The sequence below is a fragment of the Girardinichthys multiradiatus genome, chromosome 14 (assembly GCF_021462225.1).
Source record: "Girardinichthys multiradiatus isolate DD_20200921_A chromosome 14, DD_fGirMul_XY1, whole genome shotgun sequence".
NCBI classification, from domain to species: domain Eukaryota; kingdom Metazoa; phylum Chordata; class Actinopteri; order Cyprinodontiformes; family Goodeidae; genus Girardinichthys; species Girardinichthys multiradiatus.
Genome location: NC_061807.1, coordinates 5663367 through 5687493, shown reverse-complemented (window position 1 = coordinate 5687493; position 24127 = coordinate 5663367). Strand labels below are relative to the sequence as shown.

The 24127-nt window shown below is 41.4% G+C and overlaps 1 protein-coding gene across 4 annotated transcripts in view; it reads right to left on the bottom strand.

Moving 5' to 3' along the window:
• The window catches only part of LOC124880489 (immunoglobulin superfamily member 10-like), a 39760-nt gene that overhangs the window by 10637 nt on the left and 4996 nt on the right, over positions 1–24127 (bottom strand). The window contains exons 2-8 of one of the 4 annotated variants that reach the window (XM_047385636.1): positions 12870–13051; positions 10149–10320; positions 6965–7060; positions 5945–6271; positions 4028–4354; positions 2111–2437; positions 194–520 (exon numbers count right to left, since the gene is read on the bottom strand). In XM_047385636.1, coding sequence (XP_047241592.1) covers positions 194–520; positions 2111–2437; positions 4028–4354; positions 5945–6271; positions 6965–7060; positions 10149–10320; positions 12870–13051 — 1758 coding nt within the window. Of the gene's footprint in view, positions 1–193; positions 521–2110; positions 2438–4027; positions 4355–5944; positions 6272–6964; positions 7061–10148; positions 10503–12869; positions 13052–24127 lie in introns of all 4 variants that reach the window. The other 3 variants (XM_047385635.1, XM_047385638.1, XM_047385637.1) reach the window with 3 other exon arrangements.

Genomic DNA, 24127 nt, shown 5'->3' with positions numbered 1-24127 from the left:
CTGGACTGGACCTCTGCCTCCTGCACTGGTTCCTCATCTTCATCATTCTAATGTGTTGCTATGGAAACATGCTGCACTCATTACATCACATTTACTTTGACTCTTCCACCTTCTAATGAGCCTCTGATCACTATTGATCACAACTAATCAGCTGATTGGAAAAATACAACAACATCAGATTTAAACCACTGACCTTTGACCTGGAGATGAACTCTATTCTTCATCAGATTGTTTCCCTCCCTGCTGGAGACGATGCAGGTGTAGATGCCACTGTCTTTATCTGTGGGATGTTTCAGAGTCAGACTGAGGTCTTTAGTTACCAGCAGGTCTTCATTCATCTTGAATCTGGTTCTGTAGAACTGGTTCTGTTGTTCAGAATTATCAGAACCGTTCTTATACACATGGACCTTCCTGTTGTATCTGTCCTTCCACTCCACTGTAGCATCTTCAGGCAGGTGAACTGTGGTTCTGCAGGGCAGCAGGACCGACTCCACCCCTGAATCCACCTTCACCTGTTGGACTGAGAGGACAACAAAGGACAAGATGAGTTGGACAGACAGCAGCAGCAGATCTGAGGACATTTTCTTTGACTGGATGAAGGTCCAACATGCTGGACTGGTTCCAGTCTCAAATGGGCCCCATGTCTCCACTGAACAGAGACAGTGTTGTCTTTGCTGTGGGTCCAATCAGCAACAGAACCGACTGTTGGACAGAAAGTCCTCAGTGTGGACAGGAGACCCAGCAGAACCCTGCAGACTGACCCAACCAGCAGTCAACACTGTGTTCAAGCTGCTGCTGCAGTTCTTCACAGCTTCAACATGTTGATCCAACATCTTCATCTAGCTGCTGGTTCCCTCAGACTGGCAGAAAGACAAGGACAGGTCCAACTGGAGACCAGAACCAGACAGGCTCTCAGTGGGACCAGTTTTCAGCAGCTCAGTCTTTTCAATGTGGACCAACCAGAAGAAATGAAGCAACACTTCAGATGTTCTTGTCCTCTAGTTTGATTCCTGACATGTTGGAGGAAGAAGATCCAGTTGAAATGAGGTCCGTTAGTTCACTGCAGCACTAACAGGGTTCTGGTTCTGTCTTATCATCAGAGGACATGAGGACGTCCTTTCAGTCCAAATGAACATGAAGCTCTCTGAGTTCTCCTGAGTCCATCAGCTTCTTCCTGGTCCTCACAACCTTCAGTGAAGAGAAGATTCTCTCTGACAACCTGACCGGGTTCTGGTAGTGTTGATGAAACTACTGTAAGGTGATGGTTCTGATCCAAGATTACAGTTACACAGCACAACACTGAGATGTTGGATGTGGTTCTGAAGCTGTGCAGAGATCCAGAACCTTCCAGCACAGCTGAAAGGAAAACTGGATGAAAGGTGAGAGGAGCTGAAGCTTCTGGACCTCTGAGGCCTGGTTCTGCTGGATTCTGGAAGGATCAAGGTATTTCTGATGGTGGTCAGAGGTTAAATGTCTCTGAAACAGAACCAGAACCACCTCTCTGTTGGACCTCCAACTAGTTAATGAGAACCAGACAGAAATGTTCCTGTGCTGATCCAAACAGTTCCCTTGGAAGAACCTATCAGAACCTGGGCCTCAGTTCTTCTGCTATCATGTGAATTTAGTGAGAAATGCAGCAAATCTTGATGTGATGTTGGTTCTGCTGATTTCAGGACAAATGTTCCTGTCAGATGTGAAACCAGCGGTTCTGGTTCTAAAGCTGCAGGAACTTAAATGCTGATGTTTCTCTTCTGATCCGTCTGTCGGTTCTGAACCCAAACCCGTTTCTCCAGCAGTGGAAATGGTCCCGAGTCAAAGCGTCCAGCTGCTTCTTCAGTCCCACCAAAGCTTCCATTGATCAGATTAGTGTTTGTCATGAGAAGTGATGAAAACCTGGAGCTGGAAACTGGTCCCTGTCTGGACTGGACCTCTGCCTCCTGCACTGGTTCCTCATCTTCATCATTCTAATGTGTTGCTATGGAAACATGCTGCACTCATTACATCACATTTACTTTGACTCTTCCACCTTCTAATGAGCCTCTGATCACTATTGATCACAACTAATCAGCTGATTGGAAAAATACAACAACATCAGATTTAAACCACTGACCTTTGACCTGGAGATCAACTTGTTTCTTCATCAGGATGTTTCCCTCCCTGCTGAAGACGATGCAGGTGTAGATGTCACTGTCTTTATCTGTGGGATGTTTCAGAGTCAGACTGAGGTCTTTAGTTACCAGCAGGTCTTCATTCATCTTGGTTCTGGTTCTGTAGAACTGGTTCTGTTCTTTAGGATGATCAGAACCGTTCTTATACACATGGACCTTCCTGTCTCCTTTGGTCCTCCACTCCACTGTAGCATCTTCAGGCAGGCGAACTGTGGTTCTGCAGGGCAGCAGGACCGACTCCACCCCTGAATCCACCTTCACCTGTTGGACTGAGAGGACAACAAAGGACAAGATGAGTTGGACAGACAGCAGCAGCAGATCTGAGGACATTTTCTTTGACTGGATGAAGGTCCAACATGCTGGACTGGTTCCAGTCTCAAATGGGCCCCATGTCTCCACTGAACAGAGACAGTGTTGTCTTTGCTGTGGGTCCAATCAGCAGCAGAACCGACTGTTGGACAGAAAGTCCTCAGTGTGGACAGGAGACCCAGCAGAACCCTGCAGACTGACCCAACCAGCAGTCAACACTGTGTTCAAGCTGCTGCTGCAGTTCTTCACAGCTTCAACATGTTGATCCAACATCTTCATCTAGCTGCTGGTTCCCTCAGACTGGCAGAAAGACAAGGACAGGTCCAACTGGAGACCAGAACCAGACAGGCTCTCAGTGGGACCAGTTTTCAGCAGCTCAGTCTTTTCAATGTGGACCAACCAGAAGAAATGAAGCAACACTTCAGATGTTCTTGTCCTCTAGTTTGATTCCTGACATGTTGGAGGAAGAAGATCCAGTTGAAATGAGGTCCGTTAGTTCACAGCAGTGGAAAAAGGGTTCTGGTTCTGTCTCAGTGTCAGAGGACACGAGGACGTCCTTTCAGTCCAAATGAACATGAAGCTCTCTGAGTTCTCCTGAGTCCATCAGCTTCTTCCTGGTCCTCACAACCTTCAGTGAAGAGAAGATTCTCTCTGACAACCTGACCGGGTTCTGGAAGTGTTGATGAAACTACTGTAAGGTGATGGTTCTGATCCAAGATTACAGTTACACAGCACAACACTGAGATGTTGGATGTGGTTCTGAAGCTGTGCAGAGATCCAGAACCTTCCAGAACAGCTGACAGGAAAACTGGATGAAAGGTGAGAGGAGCTGAAGCTTCTGGACCTCTGAGGCCTGGTTCTGCTGGATTCTGGAAGGATCCAGGTATTTCTGATGGTGGTCAGAGGTTAAATGTCTCTGAAACAGAACCAGAACCACCTCTCTGTTGGACCTCCAACTAGTTAATGAGAACCAGACAGAAATGTTCTTGTGCTGATCCAAACAGTTCCCTTGGAAGAACCTATCAGAACCTGGGCCTCAGTTCTTCTGCTATCATGTGAATTTAGTGAGAAATGCAGCAAATCTTGATGTGATGTTGGTTCTGCTGATTTCAGGACAAATGTTCCTGTCAGATGTCAAACCAGCGGTTCTGGTTCTAAAGCTGCAGGAACTTAAATGCTGATGTTTCTCTTCTGATCCGTCTGTCGGTTCTGAACCCAAACCCGTTTCTCCAGCAGTGGAAATGGTCCCGAGTCAAAGCGTCCAGCTGCTTCTTCAGTCCCACCAAAGCTTCCATTGATCAGATTAGTGTTTGTCATGAGAAGTGATGAAAACCTGGAGCTGGAAACTGGTCCCTGTCTGGACTGGACCTCTGCCTCCTGCACTGGTTCCTCATCTTCATCATTCTAATGTGTTGCTATGGAAACATGCTGCACTCATTACATCACATTTACTTTGACTCTTCCACCTTCTAATGAGCCTCTGATCACTATTGATCACAACTAATCAGCTGATTGGAAAAATACAACAACATCAGATTTAAACCACTGACCTTTGACCTGGAGATGAACTCTATTCTTCATCAGGATGTTTCCCTTCCTGCTGGAGACGATGCAGGTGTAGATGCCACTGTCTTCATCTGTGGGATGTTTCAGAGTCAGACTGAGGTCTTTAGTTCTCAGCAGGTCTTCATTCATCTTGGTTCTGGTTCTGTAGAACTGGTTCTGTTCTTCAGGCTGATCAGAACCGTTCTTATACACATGGACCTTCCTGTCTACTTTGGTCCTCCACTCCACTGTAGCATCTTCAGGCAGGTGAACTGTGGTTCTGCAGAGCAGCAGGACCGACTCCACCCCTGAATCCACCTCCACCTGTTGGACTGAGAAGACAACAAAGGACAAGATGAGTTGGACAGACAGCAGCAGCAGATCTGAGGACATTTTCTTTGACTGGATGAAGGTCCAACATGCTGGACTGGTTCCAGTCTCAAATGGGCCCCATGTCTCCACTGAACAGAGACAGTGTTGTCTTTGCTGTGGGTCCAATCAGCAGCAGAACCGACTGTTGGACAGAAAGTCCTCAGTGTGGACAGGAGACCCAGCAGAACCCTGCAGACTGACCCAACCAGCAGTCAACACTGTGTTCAAGCTGCTGCTGCAGTTCTTCACAGCTTCAACATGTTGATCCAACATCTTCATCTAGCTGCTGGTTCCCTCAGACTGACAGAAAGACAAGGACAGGTCCAACTGGAGACCAGAACCAGACAGGCTCTCAGTGGGACCAGTTTTCAGCAGCTCAGTCTTTTCAATGTGGACCAACCAGAAGAAATGAAGCAACACTTCAGATGTTCTTGTCCTCTAGTTTGATTCCTGACATGTTGGAGGAAGAAGATCCAGTTGAAATTAGGTCCGTTAGTTCTCTGCAGTGGAAACAGGGTTCTGGTTCTGTCTCATCATCAGAGGACATGAGGACGTCCTTTCAGTCCAAATGAACATGAAGCTCTCTGAGTTCTCCTGAGTCCATCAGCTTCTTCCTGGTCCTCACAACCTTCAGTGAAGAGAAGATTCTCTCTGACAACCTGACCGGGTTCTGGTAGTGTTGATGAAACTACTGTAAGGTGATGGTTCTGATCCAAGATTACAGTTACACAGCACAACACTGAGATGTTGGATGTGGTTCTGAAGCTGTGCAGAGATCCAGAACCTTCCAGAACAGCTGACAGGAGAACTGGATGAAAGGTGAGAGGAGCTGAAGCTTCTGGACCTCTGAGGCCTGGTTCTGCTGGATTCTAGAAGGATCCAGGTATTTCTGATGGTGGTCAGAGGTTAAATGTCTCTGAAACAGAACCAGAACCACCTCTCTGTTGGACCTCCAACTAGTTAATGAGAACCAGACAGAAATGTTCCTGTGCTGATCCAAACAGTTCCCTTGGAAGAACCTATCAGAACCTGGGCCTCAGTTCTTCTGCTATCATGTGAATTTAGTGAGAAATGCAGCAAATCTTGATGTGATGTTGGTTCTGCTGATTTCAGGACAAATGTTCCTGTCAGATGTGAAACCAGCGGTTCTGGTTCTAAAGCTGCAGGAACTTAAATGCTGATGTTTCTCTTCTGATCCGTCTGTCGGTTCTGAACCCAAACCCGTTTCTCCAGCAGTGGAAATGGTCCCGAGTCAAAGCGTCCAGCTGCTTCTTCAGTCCCACCAAAGCTTCCATTGATCAGATTAGTGTTTGTCATGAGAAGTGATGAAAACCTGGAGCTGGAAACTGGTCCCTGTCTGGACTGGACCTCTGCCTCCTGCACTGGTTCCTCATCTTCATCATTCTAATGTGTTGCTATGGAAACATGCTGCACTCATTACATCACATTTACTTTGACTCTTCCACCTTCTAATGAGCCTCTGATCACTATTGATCACAACTAATCAGCTGATTGGAAAAATACAACAACATCAGATTTAAACCACTGACCTTTGACCTGGAGATGAACTTGTTTCTTCATCAGGATGTTTCCCTCCCTGCTGAAGATGATGCAGGTGTAGATGTTACTGTCTTTATCTGTGGGATGTTTCAGAGTCAGACTGAGGTCTTTAGTTACCAGCAGGTATTTATTCATCTTGGTTCTGGTTCTGTAGAACTGGTGCTGTTCTTCAGAATGATCAGAACCGTTCTTATACACATGGACCTTCCTGTTTCTACTGTCCTTCCACTCCACTGTAGCATCTCCAGGCAGGCAAACTATGGTTCTGCAGGGCAGCAGGACCGACTCCACCCCTGAATCCACCTCCACCTGTTGGACTGAGAGGACAACAAAGGACAAGATGAGTTGGACAGACAGCAGCAGGAGGTCTGATGGTCACATGACTGTCTCCTCCTTGTCTCTGAGTCTCATGTTGGTGGAGGACTCTCAGGATGAAGAAGGTCCAGCAGGTTGTTTGAGGACGTGGACCAACCAGGTGACCTGAGCTCACCTGACGTCTGTCTCTTGTCTGACAGAAACCAGTTTAAACCAGTTTCTGATGAAGACGTATTTTCTTCTTCAGGACATTTGGAGGAGCTACCAAAGGAGTCAGAAACTATCAAGGAGCCAATCAGATGGATGAGTGAGAAGATTGTGGAGCAGATGATGATCAGAGAGCTGAGAACCCTCTGAGATCCTGAGTTCATGAACCATGATGGAAGCATCAGGTCAGAGATATCTGTCCAGCTTCTGATGAAGATCTGGGAATCAGCTGCTGACTGACAGCAAACTAAAAAGTTCTGCTTCATCCTCAGTCCCTGACCCATTAGGTTCTGGTTCTGTTTGTCCTCAACCTGACAGAGACATGAAGCTGCTGAGATCTGACCCAGAAACCACCAAAAGGTTCCTCAGAGACACAGAGAGGAGCTTCTAGAGTCCTGCTCTGGATCCTCATGGAGAAGGTTGTGGCAATGACAGGAGATCAGTTAATGACCATCAGCATTATGGGTAATGTAGTTTTAGAGACTCACCTGACATGAAATAGTGCCGAAAATGATATAAAAGACCAGCAGCAACAATTAGAACCAGGAGAACCAGGAGAGCTATGGCCCAGGATGGAAACGGTTCTGTGGAGACACATGAAGAACATCATGACCTTTGACCTGGATCTACAGCAGCTGTCTGTTTATATTTCTGACCTTTAACCAGCAGTTCTACGTCTGTAACTCTGTTCTTCTCACTTTAAATTTCCCACTGAGAGACAAATATTGGACTATTCTTCTGTTCTTCTTCTAACTCGATGTTCTGGTTCTGGTTCTCTGCCTCGTTGTGTAGAACTTCCTGGGTTAAAGGTAATAATTCTAATGTTATTAAGTTATTAAATTATTAGAATATGTAAATCTATCATGGAGTCAGGTTTTACAGTGTAAGTTCTCAGCAGGTACGTTAACTGAACACAGAGCTGTCCTTGTTGAAGATGAAGAAGATGATAAACTGTCCCATGATGACATCTAACGTGTCCCTGATGGGAAGAAGAGTTTAACTTATTGTTTTAATAATGTTGCAGCAGCATCTAAAGGAGACAGGAGCCTGTTTTAGCTGCCGGGCCGCAGCCACCGGATCTGGGTTCTGTTGGGGATTCAGAACCAACTTTCTCTATTAAGTTCTCAGAGATTACTGATCGATTAGGAATCAGAAATAAATCCAGTTTGATGTGGTCAGAAAACTGTTCATTGATGCTGATGAAATGGGCTGAATATCAGTTTAATGAGCAACCAGACCAGAACCAGGAGGAACCAGTGGCGTCCCTCTGGTCAGACGTTGTCCTGTAATGAGAGGTGATCTAGTGAAGACTGACGGAGCAGTGGTTGCAGCTGAGGAGTCTGAGGACCAGAGCTTGGTGAACGTCACAGGGCTGGAGCTCAGCCAAGCATCAATTTTTGCTCTGAAAGAGAGGACAGCTGGATCTCTGGGTTCCTGTCTCTCAGCAGACTCTGTACTGGTACCGGTACTGAAGCTAAGACCCAAGAGGAAGATCTTGAACTGCTGGAGAGTCAAGTTGTTTAGATCTTTCTAAAGTTTCCATTCTGTCCATCATCTGCTGTTTAGTTGTAGGACCTTTCAGACTGCAGTCATAATCTCAGCACTGGGGGTGAAACACAGCTAAGGTTAAAGGTCAGTTAAGGCTGCAGGAGCCCTGAGACTGGATGATGTAATCCAGTGATTTATTAGAGCACAGCGTTGTGTTGCTGTGGCCAATGGGATGTTTGAGTTAGACGTGGTTCTTGGTGAGGAGTCGGTACACCTGCTGCAGGCCGTGTGGCTGGGCTGGGAACTGTTGGACCTGGTTCTGTGTCTGGGTTCTACACCAGAAGGCATCATTATTACAGTACTGCAGTATGTGAACAGGTGGAAACTTATCCTTTTTTTCTTGCAAATGTACAACTTTGTGACATCAGGGAAGTATTATCTTGAAAAGATGTGAAGTTAATCTAGAAATCTCTGATTTCTCTTCTAGTCCAGATTATTTTTATTCTTTATCAACAATGACCCCAATTCTCCATCTTAGCTGTATGACCTGATGATGAAGACACAGAAACAAATATTAAGATGTTTAAAATAAATGCTTCCAGTGTCAGAAACGTCCTAAATGCAGCTGGTTGAATCTGAGAAGGTTTAAGATGTTAAATTTACTTTTAGTAACGAGTCCAAACTGTCAGGAATCTCTGACTGGATCAGGGAGAAACTATCAGGTAGAAATGAGTTTTATCCTTCATGTTGAAAACTTCTCACAGGTTGTCCTGGATGATCACCTTCATGGTCCAGTCATGTTCTCAACTTCAGATTCTGATAATGGAGGTGGGTTCGGTTTGATGATGAATATTTCTGTCTTCTACGGCGCAGCAGAACAGGAACAACAGCAGAACCAGATCAACTATCAGTCCATTCCTGTTCCCTCCATCCTCTTTGTTCCCTGCAGAACAGAACCAGGTGTGATTCTGATCCGTCAGGTAGGAGGTGACTGATGATCTGCTCTCTGATCTCAGACCAGCTGCTTTCTACAGAGTCTCATCAACACAGCAGGTATCTCGTAGAAGAACATGTCCACCGGTTCCCAGGCAGCATGGAGGCAGATCAGTGAAGAAGACAAGAATTAACTCCATTTTAAGAAGATTTCAACTTGTCTGCATCTTTCTGGAATCAGTCAAATTTAACTCTAAAAGGTTCTTTGAAAAGCATCTCAGCACCAGCTGCCTGGACTGGCCAACTAGACTGGATCCATTCCTGAAATGTGGTCCAGGGGCCACAAAATCCATCCTAGGGCCACAAATGGCCCCTGAGCTACAGTTTGGGACCCCTGCCATGACCTCTATGAAACAATCTGAGATGAATGCTGTTTTGGTCTCATTTTATTCTTCAGGGGACGTCATCCACATAAACAGCCCAACTTTTAGAGCCAACAGTGGAACCAACAGCCTGGTGGGTCAGAAGGTTCTGGGACGTCCCGGTCCGGTTTCAAAGCTGGAAAGTGCAGATTTCTAACCCTCTCCTAGTTTCTAACATTAACAGGTGGAGATATGATGATTTTTAGCCTGATAATAAACATAAATATTTCTCCAGGTGTAAAAGTTGGATGGATGAGATGGACAGGTCTGACATGTCTTTAGATGTTTCCATCAGTAGAATCAGATCATATTGATTCAATCATCTTCCTTCACTTCATTTGGTTCTAGTTGATGTTTGATTGATTGATTTTCTAGAGCTGCAGCTGATGAGGTAAAAACACCAACAGATTTACAGTTTTACAGGAAATATTTGCTTCTAGTTTTACTTCATTTCAACGTTACCTTCATCTTCATATCTGCAACCATTGTTGACTTTTTCTGATTCTAAAACAGATAATTGATCATTTTTGTGGTTTTTATTGTAATAAATAGTATTTTTAAATTCAGATGAGATGATTTCAGAGTTTCTTTGAGCCTGATGTGTTTAGAAAGTAGATTTAGGTGAAAATGAACCATCAGATCTCAGTTCTGTTGGACATGAAGACCATGAATCATTGAAGTGTTTGTGTCTGTCCATCTAATGCAGACAGAAGCTGCAGACCTGGAGAAACAGAGCTTAGAAAACACAAACATCTGATCTGAGATGTTTCTCTCATGTCAAGAACCAGGAAGCTGCTGGAAGTTCTGATCCAGAAACAAACAGACTCACTTGGTTGAACCATCAGATCAATGATGCTGATGAGGTCAGTGTCCTGATTGGATCTCTTACTGCAATCATGTCCTCCCTGATCAACTCGACACTCATATCTTCCTGTATCATCAGTCGTCACTTTCTTCAGAACCAAAGACACGTCTCCATTCTTCACGTCCTTCAGATCCACCCGGTTCTTAAAGGATGGAGACTGAACCTCTGGATCAACCTGCTTGGATTTGTATAAAAGAACAAACTGATCTGACTCCAGATCAGTTCTGGTCCACTCTACAACTAGAACATCTTTCTTCTCAGCTGGTCTACAAGGCAGAATGACTTCTTCTCCATGTTTAGCGCTGATGATTTTCTGATCTGCAGGAGAGGAAACATCACAGAGCAGAGATGTTAAAGCTCCACATTCAGAATAAGAAGATTAATAATTTACTGTCTAATGCTGCTTTAGAAACAGACTCTAGTTGATTAAAACATTATAATTATTGTCTATTTATAGCTGAAACCAGATCTTGACCTTTTATGGCCCCCAGGCCTCACCTGACCTTTGACCTCTCCCAGACCAGAGAAGAGTAAAACCTCTCAGCTTCATCTCTGGCTGATTGATTGATTGGTTCTTCTCTGATATAAAGTTTCAGATAATTATCAGCTGATCAACATCAGATTTAATCTACAGTGAAAACCAAGAACAGATGATTGAAGTTAAAGTTTTCAGATCATGTTAAACATTGTTAGTGTTAATATCACGGTCCGGTAGAACCATGGTATATTTATTGAAGGTTATCCCACCATGAGAATCTCAGTTACTATAAATGTATGATATTTAAACTAAGATTTTCTCTTTCATTGTAAAGTCTGAAACTTGAAGGTTTTCTAAATTATTTGCAACATAAATCCCAGAAGTCCTCTAAGGTTGAGGTGGAGCATTTATGGGATGAACATCTGGATATTTCCCAGCATGTAAACAGCAGATCCAGACTCCTCCAGAATCAGAACATCTCCCAGCTGCAGACTGGATGCAGCCATGTTGCAGCTTCTTCCTCGCTGCTACAGGCGGGTTTTCCAGAACCTCTTAGAGACGTTCATGGTGGGTCTGAACCCAGGAGAAGTGGTTCTGATACAGGACAAGAACACGGCTGTACCATTTAACCTCTGGAACATGTCCAGATGTGCAGCTCCTAAATTTACCATTTTAATCTTAGAGGACTTCTGGTACTTTAGTCTGACTTTATAATCTCAGTAAACTTCTACGTTTCTTCATGCAAACATCTGACTTTACAACATTAGAGAATATCTTAGTTTTAATATCAGAAATTTATGTCTTAAATCCTGGAAACTTATCCTTTTTTTCTTGCAAATGTACAACTTTGTGACATCAGGGAAGTATTATCTTGAAAAGATGTGAAGTTAATCTAGAAATCTCTGATTTCTCTTCTAGTCCAGATTATTTTTATTCTTTATCAACAATGACCCCAATTCTCCATCTTAGCTGTATGACCTGATGATGAAGACACAGAAACAAATATTAAGATGTTTAAAATAAATGCTTCCAGTGTCAGAAACGTCCTAAATGCAGCTGGTTGAATCTGAGAAGGTTTAAGATGTTAAATTTACTTTTAGTAACGAGTCCAAACTGTCAGGAATCTCTGACTGGATCAGGGAGAAACTATCAGGTAGAAATGAGTTTTATCCTTCATGTTGAAAACTTCTCACAGGTTGTCCTGGATGATCACCTTCATGGTCCAGTCATGTTCTCAACTTCAGATTCTGATAATGGAGGTGGGTTCGGTTTGATGATGAATATTTCTGTCTTCTACGGCGCAGCAGAACAGGAACAACAGCAGAACCAGATCAACTATCAGTCCATTCCTGTTCCCTCCATCCTCTTTGTTCCCTGCAGAACAGAACCAGGTGTGATTCTGATCCGTCAGGTAGGAGGTGACTGATGATCTGCTCTCTGATCTCAGACCAGCTGCTTTCTACAGAGTCTCATCAACACTGCAGGTATCTCGTAGAAGAACATGTCCACCGGTTCCCAGGCAGCATGGAGGCAGATCAGTGAAGAAGACAAGAATTAACTCCATTTTAAGAAGATTTCAACTTGTCTGCATCTTTCTGGAATCAGTCAAATTTAACTCTAAAAGGTTCTTTGAAAAGCATCTCAGCACCAGCTGCCTGGACTGGCCAACTAGACTGGATCCATTCCTGAAATGTGGTCCAGGGGCCACAAAATCCATCCTAGGGCCACAAATGGCCCCTGAGCTACAGTTTGGGACCCCTGCCATGACCTCTATGAAACAATCTGAGATGAATGCTGTTTTGGTCTCATTTTATTCTTCAGGGGACGTCATCCACATAAACAGCCCAACTTTTAGAGCCAACAGTGGAACCAACAGCCTGGTGGGTCAGAAGGTTCTGGGACGTCCCGGTCCGGTTTCAAAGCTGGAAAGTGCAGATTTCTAACCCTCTCCTAGTTTCTAACATTAACAGGTGGAGATATGATGATTTTTAGCCTGATAATAAACATAAATATTTCTCCAGGTGTAAAAGTTGGATCCAGAAACAATCAGACTCACCTGGCTGAACCATCAGTCCAATGGTGCTGATGAGGTCAGTGTCCAGATTGTTTTCTCTCTGAACTCGACACTCATATATTCCTGTATCATCAGTCGTCACGTTCTTCAGAACCAAAGACACATCTCTATTCTTCACATCGTCCAGATCCACCCGGTTCTTAAAAGATGGACACTGAGCTGCTTTAACAAACCTATTCCCTCTGTATAAAAGAACAAACTGATCTGACTTCAGATCAGTTCTGGTCCACTCTACAACTACAACATCTTTGTTCTCAGCTGGTCTACAAGGCAGAATGACTTCTTCTCCAGGTTTAACTGTGATGATTCTCTGATCTGCAGGAGAGGAAACATCACAGAGCAGAGATGTTAAAGCTCCACATTCAGAATAAGAAGATTAATAATTTACTGTCTAATGCTGCTTTAGAAACAGACTCTAGTTGATTAAAACATTATAATTATTGTCTATTTATAGTTGAAACCAGATCTTGACCTTTTATGGCCCCCAGGCCTCACCTGACCTTTGACCTCTCCCAGACCAGAGAAGAGTAAAACCTCTCAGCTTCATCTCTGGCTGATTGATTGATTGGTTCTTCTCTGATATAAAGTTTCAGATAATTATCAGCTGATCAACATCAGATTTAATCTACAGTGAAAACCAAGAACAGATGATTGAAGTTAAAGTTTTCAGATCATGTTAAACATTGTTAGTGTTAATATCACGGTCCGGTAGAACCATGGTATATTTATTGAAGGTTATCCCACCATGAGAATCTCATATGTGTTGGTTTTAACCAAGGAGACGTTTAGGATTCACTATTTTCTTCTCATAGGCCTGATCTTAAATGAGGAAATTACGTGTGCTACTGGTTGTCATCATGGAGAGCATCGGAGAGCAGAGCAGCCATAAATGAAAGATGAAGGTTGAAACCATGGAGATTTTTAACAAAACCTTTATTTAAATGAAGCTCAACTATAAAAACCAGTTTAAATTAATCAATGGTCACAATATTCTGATAAAAATCAAATCAGCAGCTTGTTGTACTGCAGCTCTTCTTGTTCTGACACTGTACATAAAATGTCATTATGCGTCCACAGCTGCATAAAATCCAAAAGGAATCCCGACCAAGTATTGAGTGCATAACTGTACATGATTATTTGAAGGTTGATGTTTTTTGTATTAAAAACACGTTTCTTTTATTGGTCGGATGAAATATGCTAATTTTGTGAGATAGGAATTTTGGGTTTTCATGAGCTGTATGCCAAAATCATCCGTATTAAGACAATAAAAGACCTGAAATATTTCAGTTAGTGTGCAATGAATCTAAAATATATGAATGTTAAATTTTCATCATGACATTATGGAAAATAATTAACTTTATCACAATATGCTAATATTTTGAGAAGGACCTGTATAAGGAGTTTGTAAAAAGTGTCAAAAAAGCTAAAACAAAACCTTAGTCTCTTACAATCAATAAAAACATGAAAAACATCTTCAGACAAACCACAGAAAGGACACTCGTTTAAAACACCTGGATTAATAACTAATAAAAAGAGTTGATGGCAATAGCACCGTGTAAATTTCTCCATTGGAGATCACCAGTTGGTTTTTTTAGCGGAGGTATAAAGTCCTCCACTGGGGAGCTCGTCCTCCAAGTCTGTCAGACCACACGCTTACAGCTCTAGTCTGTAGGTTTCTCTTATTTAACGCTTTCATACAGCACCTGTGAAGCATGAGTTGCACGTTTTTGGATCAATTAATGTAAACAGGCAACACGATCTAAATACTCCTTGGTAAAATCCAGGTAACATTTTTAACTTTAAAAAGACTGAAGTCAGTTAAAAACAGAGCAGCATCCAGTCCCAGGTTGCTCACACACCTGAAAATGCAGCTGACCACGTCCCTCCACACTAACTCAGGAGGTCCAGCCAGGTATTTCTGAACAAAGATCACGTGAAAAGCAGCTGTTCTGCTGGTCAGGTGGACAAGGCCCTGGCCCACTTCTTCTCTGGGTAAAAACATCACCGACTGCAGGACCCAATGTAACTCGTTCCAAAAGAAATCAATTTTTGTTTGAGCTTTACCAGCAAGCCCGGCGGTAGGTCCAAACAAGAACGTTTATGCCACAGTTGTGATGCAACAAGGTTGTTTAAAACCAATACCCCTAGAGGACATTTGGAGTTCAACCATCTCCATTTAGCCAACTTGTGTTCAACTTGTTGTTCAATATTTTCCCAGTTCTTCTTTTCAGTGTTTTCATCATCTAGAAACAGACCGAGATATTTAAAACCATTCCTGTTCCATACGCGACCTGCGGGGAGAACTGGGAGCCCTTCGTGCCACTCGCCAACTGCTAGAGCTTCGCTCTTTCCCCAGTTCACCCTCGCAGCAGACAACATATGGAGATCATCTCTCTGTGATCTCCATCAGATTGTCCACATCATGCTGATTTTATGTAAAAACATCATCAGCATAGGCAGATAAAATCACTGCTATTAAAACCAGGTAAAACCAAACCGTGAAAACTCGAACGTATCTTTTGAAGCAAGGGTTCCAGGGAGAGGGTGTAGAGCATCCCTGACGGCGAACAGCCTTGCTGAATACCTCTACACACCCTAAAAGGAGCACACACACCACCGTTTATCTTTAGCACACCCTCAGTGCTGCTGTACATCACCTGGATCTAGGCAATAAGACCGGCGCCGAACCCAAACCCCTCCATTGTTTTCCAGAGGAAGCCGTGTTCAACACGGTCAAATGTCTTTTCTTGATCTAATGATAGAGTCGGTATATTCTGATGATGGAGGCAGAGTCTCAGAGAAACAAGGGCAGTTCTGTTGGCTTCTACTGAAGCACTTAGGATCATAATGTCCTTGATGACTGACAATGATGACTGTCGTATCATCATGAATTTTCCACGGTGGGACAATAAAAGATATTTCTATTATATTTATTAAGACAATTGTGTCTCCACAGTCACTCAAACCAACATAACCTATATTACTGTCAGTAAACATTAAGTTACTTTTTTCAAATGAACCTTATTTATCTTATTTTTTATGTTGTTACAGTTTTTTATTTTTATTTTTTGTACAGTACTGTTTCCTTACATGTGTATGAAAATAACAGGGCAGTAAGTCGTCTACCAATATTTTCTTTATGTCATAACATTTACAAATACAAGTGATGCTCTCCTCTTCAAATCTTTTAGAAAGTCCCTTTTCATCAATTATGTTTAATTGGGAGAAGAAATATCCCCAGGGTTGAAATATCTCTGCTGTTTAATTATATAATTTAGCTGTGAGACATTAATGGGGTCCCATGGTGGATCTATAGAGTAGCAATATTTACCTGTAGTTTAAAACCATATGTCTATCATTATCAATTAATCAATTGGCTTTTTCTATTTCATGCTTATTACATAAAAACATTGTTAAGGGGAAAGATTTTTGCTTTAAGTGACTCATTATATTTCTAAGTGTTTATCTGATACGCTGTCAGGCCTCATGATAGTTTAGGAAAGGCACATATTTATTGTCTGAAGGGTTTTAAATGGGACTTATCCAAAGACAGGCAACGTCCCTCAGTGGACTTGTGACACTGAAATATAAATATACAGATACATGTGGGATACTGTTGGTCCATTATTTGGATGGGGCTACAAATTTTGCCAGGGTCAGCCTGATATTTTTTGTATCCCCCTCTATTGTATAAAGAGCTAACAGCTCCAAAATGTCTGGAGTAGATCATAAGAAGTGTTTAATCAAGAATGTGGGATACTGTTAGTCCATTTTTGGAGGGGGATACAAATCCTGGCAGGCTCAGCATGATAGAGTCTGTGTCCCCAAAAAACAGTGGAAATTTGTTGGCTGACTTTGTGCAAGATTAGGACAGAATGACATAAAATAAAAAGACCACTAATTATGGATGGTGATAGTAGGATACTTCCAGGCAGCCTGCATGACTCTGCTGCAAAGACAAATGTCAAAATACCTTTAGAAATATGTAAAAAAGCTGGTTAGCACTTATAAACTGGGCTGGGCTTTAAATCAGTAAAACTTTTAACATTCAGTATTGAGAAGTCTAAATAATTTTAAACATGCCATTTTAATAAAATAGATGTTTTAAAACTCATTATACATCGTCATATTTTTAAAAGTCCTGTTTCTATACTTCTTGGTAGAAATAACATCTCTGCCAGATAGGACAGCTGTGATGGACACAAGAAGGTAGATGTTTGGTTTCAGCAGACAGACAAGCGACAATCTAATAACTCAAAGTAAATAATATTTCCGTGAGACATCCGGAAATGGCCACAGAGCCGTTTACTTGTTGAGAACACGTTATATTGATGATCAATCGAGTTTAAACAGACATGATTATCCTCATATTAGGCAAACGGTCTCGATCTGTTCAAACAATCCTGTACCACGTCATAACAATAAGTGTAAAATTTTCAGTTTTAACCACTAACTGAACAATAATGTAACAACACTCTTTTACTTCATTAACAAAAGTAAAACATCTCTATTTTCACGTCTAGTTGGTTGGAAATGAGGCGGAGCTGACTGGATTCACTCTTCCTGCTGAATGCGCGCTCCTACGCAGGGGATGCAATTTCTGTCGGAGATAACTCGTTTTGTACGACACCGGCTCCCACTTTGTGGGCGCGGAAACGTCCCGGTTCCCACCACCAAGGCGTCTAAGGACACCGACCATCTGGGCCACACCTGGCGGCCACAAACCCCGCAAAGACTCAACAAAAACACATTAAACACAGAACAAAACCACAAAATACAATAATATACTCACATTTTTTACCCAGTGAAAAAAGAAGAAAGGATAAACAAAAAAACCACTCAAAAAGATTGTCACATGCTCTCTCTCTTCTTCTCCTTCACTCACACTCCTCTCAGATGAAGATGAAGACTACATTTCATTTATACATGTATCTCAAAGTGGAAAATAACAGTATAAACATGAAAGTAATAAAAGCAATGATAAAATATGTCATAAAACGTGTAAAAGTTCCACTGATGTCCTACTGTGTCTAGGCTAACATCAACATAGGAGCACACAGCTTGTTGACTGTGTTGCTCAATGTAACTCGCAACAGTTGCAGCTTAGAAATTGGCCAATCAATAACACTAAAAAAGACAAATAAGTTTGTCAATGAAAAATTATTTTAGCATCCTGTGTGCAAATGAAGGATTTATGCTGCTTTATAATGTCTTTATTTCTTTCCTATTAATTATATTAACATCAGAGCACAGTGTGTCCTTTGCATGATGTACAGTTACAGTTAAACAAGCTTCTCTGGCAGATGATCAGGTTTGTCCTTCAGCAGCAGATGATCTCACTGACAGCAATGGTGAGCTGGAATGATCCAGATACAAGAACAAAATGTTGCAAGGAGTTTTATCATAGGAGAAATGTCATGGCTTCTGTTTGTGATTGGCTCCAAACCAAAAGTAAAACCGAAAGTGTCTTGGAAAGTAGGTCCTTTTAATAGCAAGCAATAATTTAATATCATAAATATGTCCGCTTTATAGATCTACATTTTAATAATATCAAAATGTGTATTACATATGTTATATTAAAACTATTTACAGGACATAATATAGGACAATATAATTATGGGTGGAAATACTCATTTCCAGTAGCGCATTGAAAAGCCATCCGGAGGTCATTTTCTTTGCACATGCGTAAATGAGCTGATGGTACGGATTGGGTGGTGACGGTAGTGACAAGGACTTCGGTGACGTCAATGACAAGGGTCCATTTTCGCTGGAGTTCAAAAATATGAACTTTTCGGTAAATTCGCATTGCAACAACCAATCAGGGACTGGATGCGGTTGTGACATAAGATGAAGGACCGCAGCTGTTTTCATTGTGTTGGGGCCATCCATTTTGGTCGCACATGTTGACATGCGCAACTCAACAGACGTCGCAGCTCTGACGTCACCAAGAGTGTAAAACCCACAGGAGATGAAGTCTCGTTGACATTTCCGCGTGTCTCACAGGACAGCGCATCGGAGGCGCATATCTGGAGAGACAAAAGCTCGCAGGCAAACTTTTGATCCACAAGGCCATTCCTGGAAGAGCTTGAAAGCTGGAAATCTGTCTGATACGAGAAGATCAGCAGATTTCTTGGCCGATCAAATCCGGCGCAGGTGAAAACCCACAGAGGTTCTATTTCCAAGGAGATGAGTTTTCCTCGTTATTCAGTCGACTAAACGGTTCTTCATCTTTTCCCCTCCTGAACGGATGAGAAATTATCGTTTTTCTTCTTAATTTGATCACGGATGCGTGATCCCCCCCTTTTCTTCAGACCTGATCCATCCTCAACCAGAGAAGAGAAGAAATCAACGTCAAAGTAATTTCGTTCTTTTCATATTAAACCGGATAGGTGCATCTAGAGGTCTGGGCAGGTTGAGGCAGTTAAGGTGATCTAGAATCACTAGTAGTTAATCTAAGGTATCAACTTGTTGCATGCAACACTGATTGAAGTGTTTTATGCTGAGCTGCGTTTTGATTTGCTGCTGAATTGTAGGCGTTCATGTTTTGTCCGGCTGACCCCAAATCAGCCAGGGGTTAGAAGTTGGACTTTTAAAGGTTTTTCTTTCCTTTAGTCCAGTTTTATTGCTGAAGTTTTTTTCCACTGAGTTCCTGCCTCAGAGTTTTATGATCCTTTGTCAAGATTTGGGGCGTTTAGCTGGTTGTGGCTAAAGGGGCGTGGCCCCACCGTTTTATCAACTGATCGCTGAATTCGAGACATCAGCGCCAAGAGGACTTCTCTTTCCATTTAACCCAAATTACACATTTTGTCCATAAAACTGCTGGTTTGTTCTTCATAGACACTAAATGCACATATATGTTTCCTTTATTATTATTGTTAGGTAGTCATTTTTATTCCCTTTGTGTAGAACGGTGCTTGTTAGTTAGGTGAAGGTTTTTGGACCAGAATAATTATATATCAGGATTATTTGGCTTCAATAAATTTTCATATATATATATATATATATATATATATATATATATATATATAAACTAAGAGAAGCATTTGTGTTTATTTTGTGCAAGAGTGATTTATCTTTCAAAACAAGGTCAAAGTTCCCCCACCTTCGGTGAAGTGGTTGAATAAACAGTGACAGTTTGTGGTTTGGTTAATAATTTGTAATTATTAAAGAGCTTTGAGCCCATAATCACAACAACAGAGGACATCTCTGATTTCTATTCGTAAGTGATGATTTTTAGTTAAGAAATAATTTTTTTTTTCAAATTATTATTTTAAGTTATAATTCTTGATGAATATTAATTAATCAATAATCATAATCTTTACAATTGACAATTTGCTCCACTTCTTGATGCCATTCCTTCAGGCATTATCAGGCTGCATGGAGGTACAAGTTTGCCTTCAAAGGTCTCAGTTTCTCTCTCTAATGCACTAAATTCAGAAATAAAAAAAATGTGTTTCTCTTCTCACACAAATTTTAATAAAAGCATTTATGTCTTATTCCAGAAAGAATATACTTCTCTCTCTCCTGTTGTATCATACTGGGGTCAATTTGTAAGAGACGTTTCATGGAGAAAAATATGGACAATCCCCAACAAATATTTAATAACAAATGAGGTGAAGGAGGTTTGATATAAAATTATCCTCAAGTATTACGCTGCTAACCACTTTATGACAATTAAAAAGGGATATTGATGTATATTGTTCTTTTTGTGGTGGTCACGTAGAGACAATTCAGCACCTCTTGTGGACACGTTCTCACTCCAAGAACATTGAAGTGTTTTAAGATGGGAAAATATTGTTTTTTGCTTTTTCAGACAGCAACAAAATGCTGATTTGTTTTTTTTAGTATTAATCTACTCATTTTTCTGTCCTAATTCTACATCCACAAATGCAAGTACAGTAAGCAGAACCCCAACTTTACTCATTTCTATTATGACACTCTTTCTGAAATAAAAATATTGGGGCGCAGCACTGGTGGTGTAGGGGTTAGCGTGCGACCACATATTGAGACTATAGTCCTCGAAGCGGCCGTCCCGGGTTTGAGTCCTGGACCCGGCGACCTTTGCCGAATGTCTCCCCCTCTCTCTACCCCTCCTTCCTGTCTACCTACTATCAAAATAAAAGGCCTCCAGTGCCGAAAAAAATAAATAAATAAATGGACTCATAATAAAACCATCAACATTTGTTTAAAATATAATTAATTTAAAACTGTAAAATAATTTTATAAAGCTGTTTTTTGACTGTATTACCCCCTGGTTCATGTTTCTTTGTTAACACACTCTATAGAGTTCATTGAATAAAACTTTATTTAAAAAAAAGCTGTTTTCATTGAAGATGGAGGACAAGAACATAGTGGCGGTAGGCCTGAGTTTTATGACTCAACCAACTATTATTATCGAGACAAGTACAGAAAGGAGTTGGTCTGGAGAAGAGTCAGTGAGGAGACTGGAGTGGCAGGTAAAACTTTAAACTTAAAATGTAAAATAGCCTGGCTACCATTTATTTACCAAAGCATAATAATAAGACGATATCATGATTCATCCGTGACATTGCAACCACAGACAGGCTACAACTGCACTTTGCTGCCGATTTAAGCCTCTTTCTAGTATACACAAATATTCCTTTGTTCAGCAATTTAATAACACGCCTGTACAATAAAAGCATGTTATTCTGTACACCTGAAAACCTATAATCTTCCACAACCTTTTAAATGTTGTACAATATTGTTAGCCATCAGCACAGATCCTGGCAATCATGGCAAGAACCGCAAAACAGTCTTCATTTGCAAACGTTTTTGGAGACATAACAGTTTTGAGCATATAGAAAAACCCCGACCTCAAAAACGAGGAAATCACCATCAAAATAACACAGAGGGAGGTGGTCCTACCAAACTGTTCTTACAGCAGCTACAACTTCAGCCTCTAAAGGCATCAGACGCCACCTGCTAACATTATTTAGCATCACTGTAACTGAGGGACTGTAACAATGAGCCATTGTTACATGTATATTTATATTTGTTGGTGAAAGACAACAGTTAAACAATATCTTGTTTGGCAATTTAGTTTATTTTGGTTATTTTGGGTGCAAACGATTTGTTTGGGGTGTGGCTTCTTTAGCAGGCCTCATCTTGGGTTTCCTGTAAAGGTAAATTAAATGATCTTTTCAAGATAATAAATGATTGTTAAATTTTAATTGCATTAAAGGAAAACATATGAAAGTTCAATTTGAGTACTTACCCCTGCCATTTCCCTTTCCCAGCAGGTGTGCACAGGCAAAACATTCCCCGGGAGCTTGAGCACATTTATTGGTTCTGGGACGCACCATCAGGGAATGGGAAGGGAGTTTGGTTTCACATATGTTTTCTATGTCAAGTTTGGAGTACTTATTGGGATTAAATTTAAATATTTTCTGTTTTGTCTTGATCTGTAATTTATTTTATAAGCTGTTAATTTAATGTAAATATTTTTGTTTGTTTATCCTTTTTGCAGTTGTGTGTCCCTTGAAATGGTTTCTCCCAATTTAGTTTCACCTCTATTTAAGTAGTATGTCTGTCACTGTCCGGGTTGTTGTTGGTGGTGTGGCTTGGTTACTTTGCTGCATCAAAAAGATTAAAGCAGTTTCAACCAAATGTTTTCGGAGCCTGCTCTTTTTTGTTTCAACCGTTCTTGGGTCCCACCTCCAAGACCGCTAGTCCTCCTGACAAACATGTGACAGGGACAATGGTAGAAAGTATTCACCCCCAGAAACTGTAATAAAGAGGTTTTGGAGACAGAACCTGGGTTAATCTAAACATTTATTTATCTCCTTAGTTTGGATCAGCTGATTGTGGCGCATAGGTAGGGAGGTTTATTGATCACCATGTTTAACAGCGGAGGGAGGGTAAATAACAGCAGGTTGACCCCCGTCAAACCAATCAATCACCAACTAGAAAATAAACTGTAATGAACTGAATCCTGCAGGTCAGGTGGTTCAAACTGAGATCTGGATCAGAGACTGTCTGCAGGTCAGAACATTTTCAGCTTCTAGCTGATAGTTTCAGACCAAGCTAGGAGCTCCCATCATCAAGAACATGTGGAGACAGAAAGTCTGAGAGCATCAATGAATTGAGCCTCAGTGCAATATTAAGTATTAATAAATAATATGGAAATGAGAATCTCGCAGTTAACCTGGTTTAATTGGTGCACAGCTAAAAGCTGCTTCTCCATGTTTGGTTCTGGTTCTGGTTCTGCAGAGTAGATTTGAGCCAGAAGACCTGAGAGGTCTGGGTGGTTGATCCACTGACAACAAGTCTGTAATGTATTTTGGTGCTAAGCTATTCAGTGATTTATAGACTAACAGAAGTATTTTAAAGTCTATTCTCTGAGCTACAGGGAGCCAGTGTAGGGACTTTAGAACCAGGGTGATGTTCTCCACTTTCTTAGTTCTAGTGAGGAAGCAGCGTTCTGGATCAACTGCAGCTTTCTGATCGACTTTTTAGGCAGACCTGTGAAGACACTGTTGCAGTAATCAATTCTACTAAAGATGAACGCATGAATTAGTTTTTCAAGGTCCTGCTGAGACATTAGTCCTTTAATCCTGAAGATGTTCTTTAGGTGATAGAAGGATGACCTTGTTACTGTCTTTATGTTCCTCTGAAGGTTCAGGTCTGAGTCCATCACTACACCCAGGTTTCCAGCCTGACTGGTGGATTCTAGCTGTATTAACTTTATGACCGGCAGAAGCGCCGGCGCTTCCATTTGTATATCTATTTTTAAACGCCTGTAGAATTGTGACCAAATTATCTAGAACAATACTTTTTTTTGCAAATGAAACCGGAGAGTTCAAATTAAATATTCCTCTCACCACGTGTTCCGGAGCACGGTTCTTATTTTCCAGAAACTGATGCAAAAATAAGGTTAAAAAAAAAGCAAAAAGCAAACATTAAATCCAGACCGCAGTGTACTTCCTACATCGGAATATGCGTGATGACAATGGTGGATGAACTATCACATGGTTTTCTTTCACACCAATGCCCGCAACAACCGGAAGTGGTGTCATTTCCCGGGTGTTTTTTCACGGGAGTGGTCTTTTTTTCCCCAGACGTTGTAGTTTTTGAAGATGGTCTTATGAACATATGTGTGTGCTCATAGGTATCTGGCAAACTTAAAGATTTAATTACACTTCTGTAAATAGTTTATTTTGATGTACATATCTTTTCCCAAATTGTTCACAATGTACACTTTATATTCGTTTTGGTCTCTGTTCATAAACAGTTGTGTATTTCAAAAATGAAGTTATGGACACACTCCAAATAAATTTCCTGTGGTTTGAAAGGGTTTTGTGCAACTTTTTTATATTGCAATTTTTGAGGGATACAGCTATGATATTTCTGTATTTAGGAAAATATGTGCAA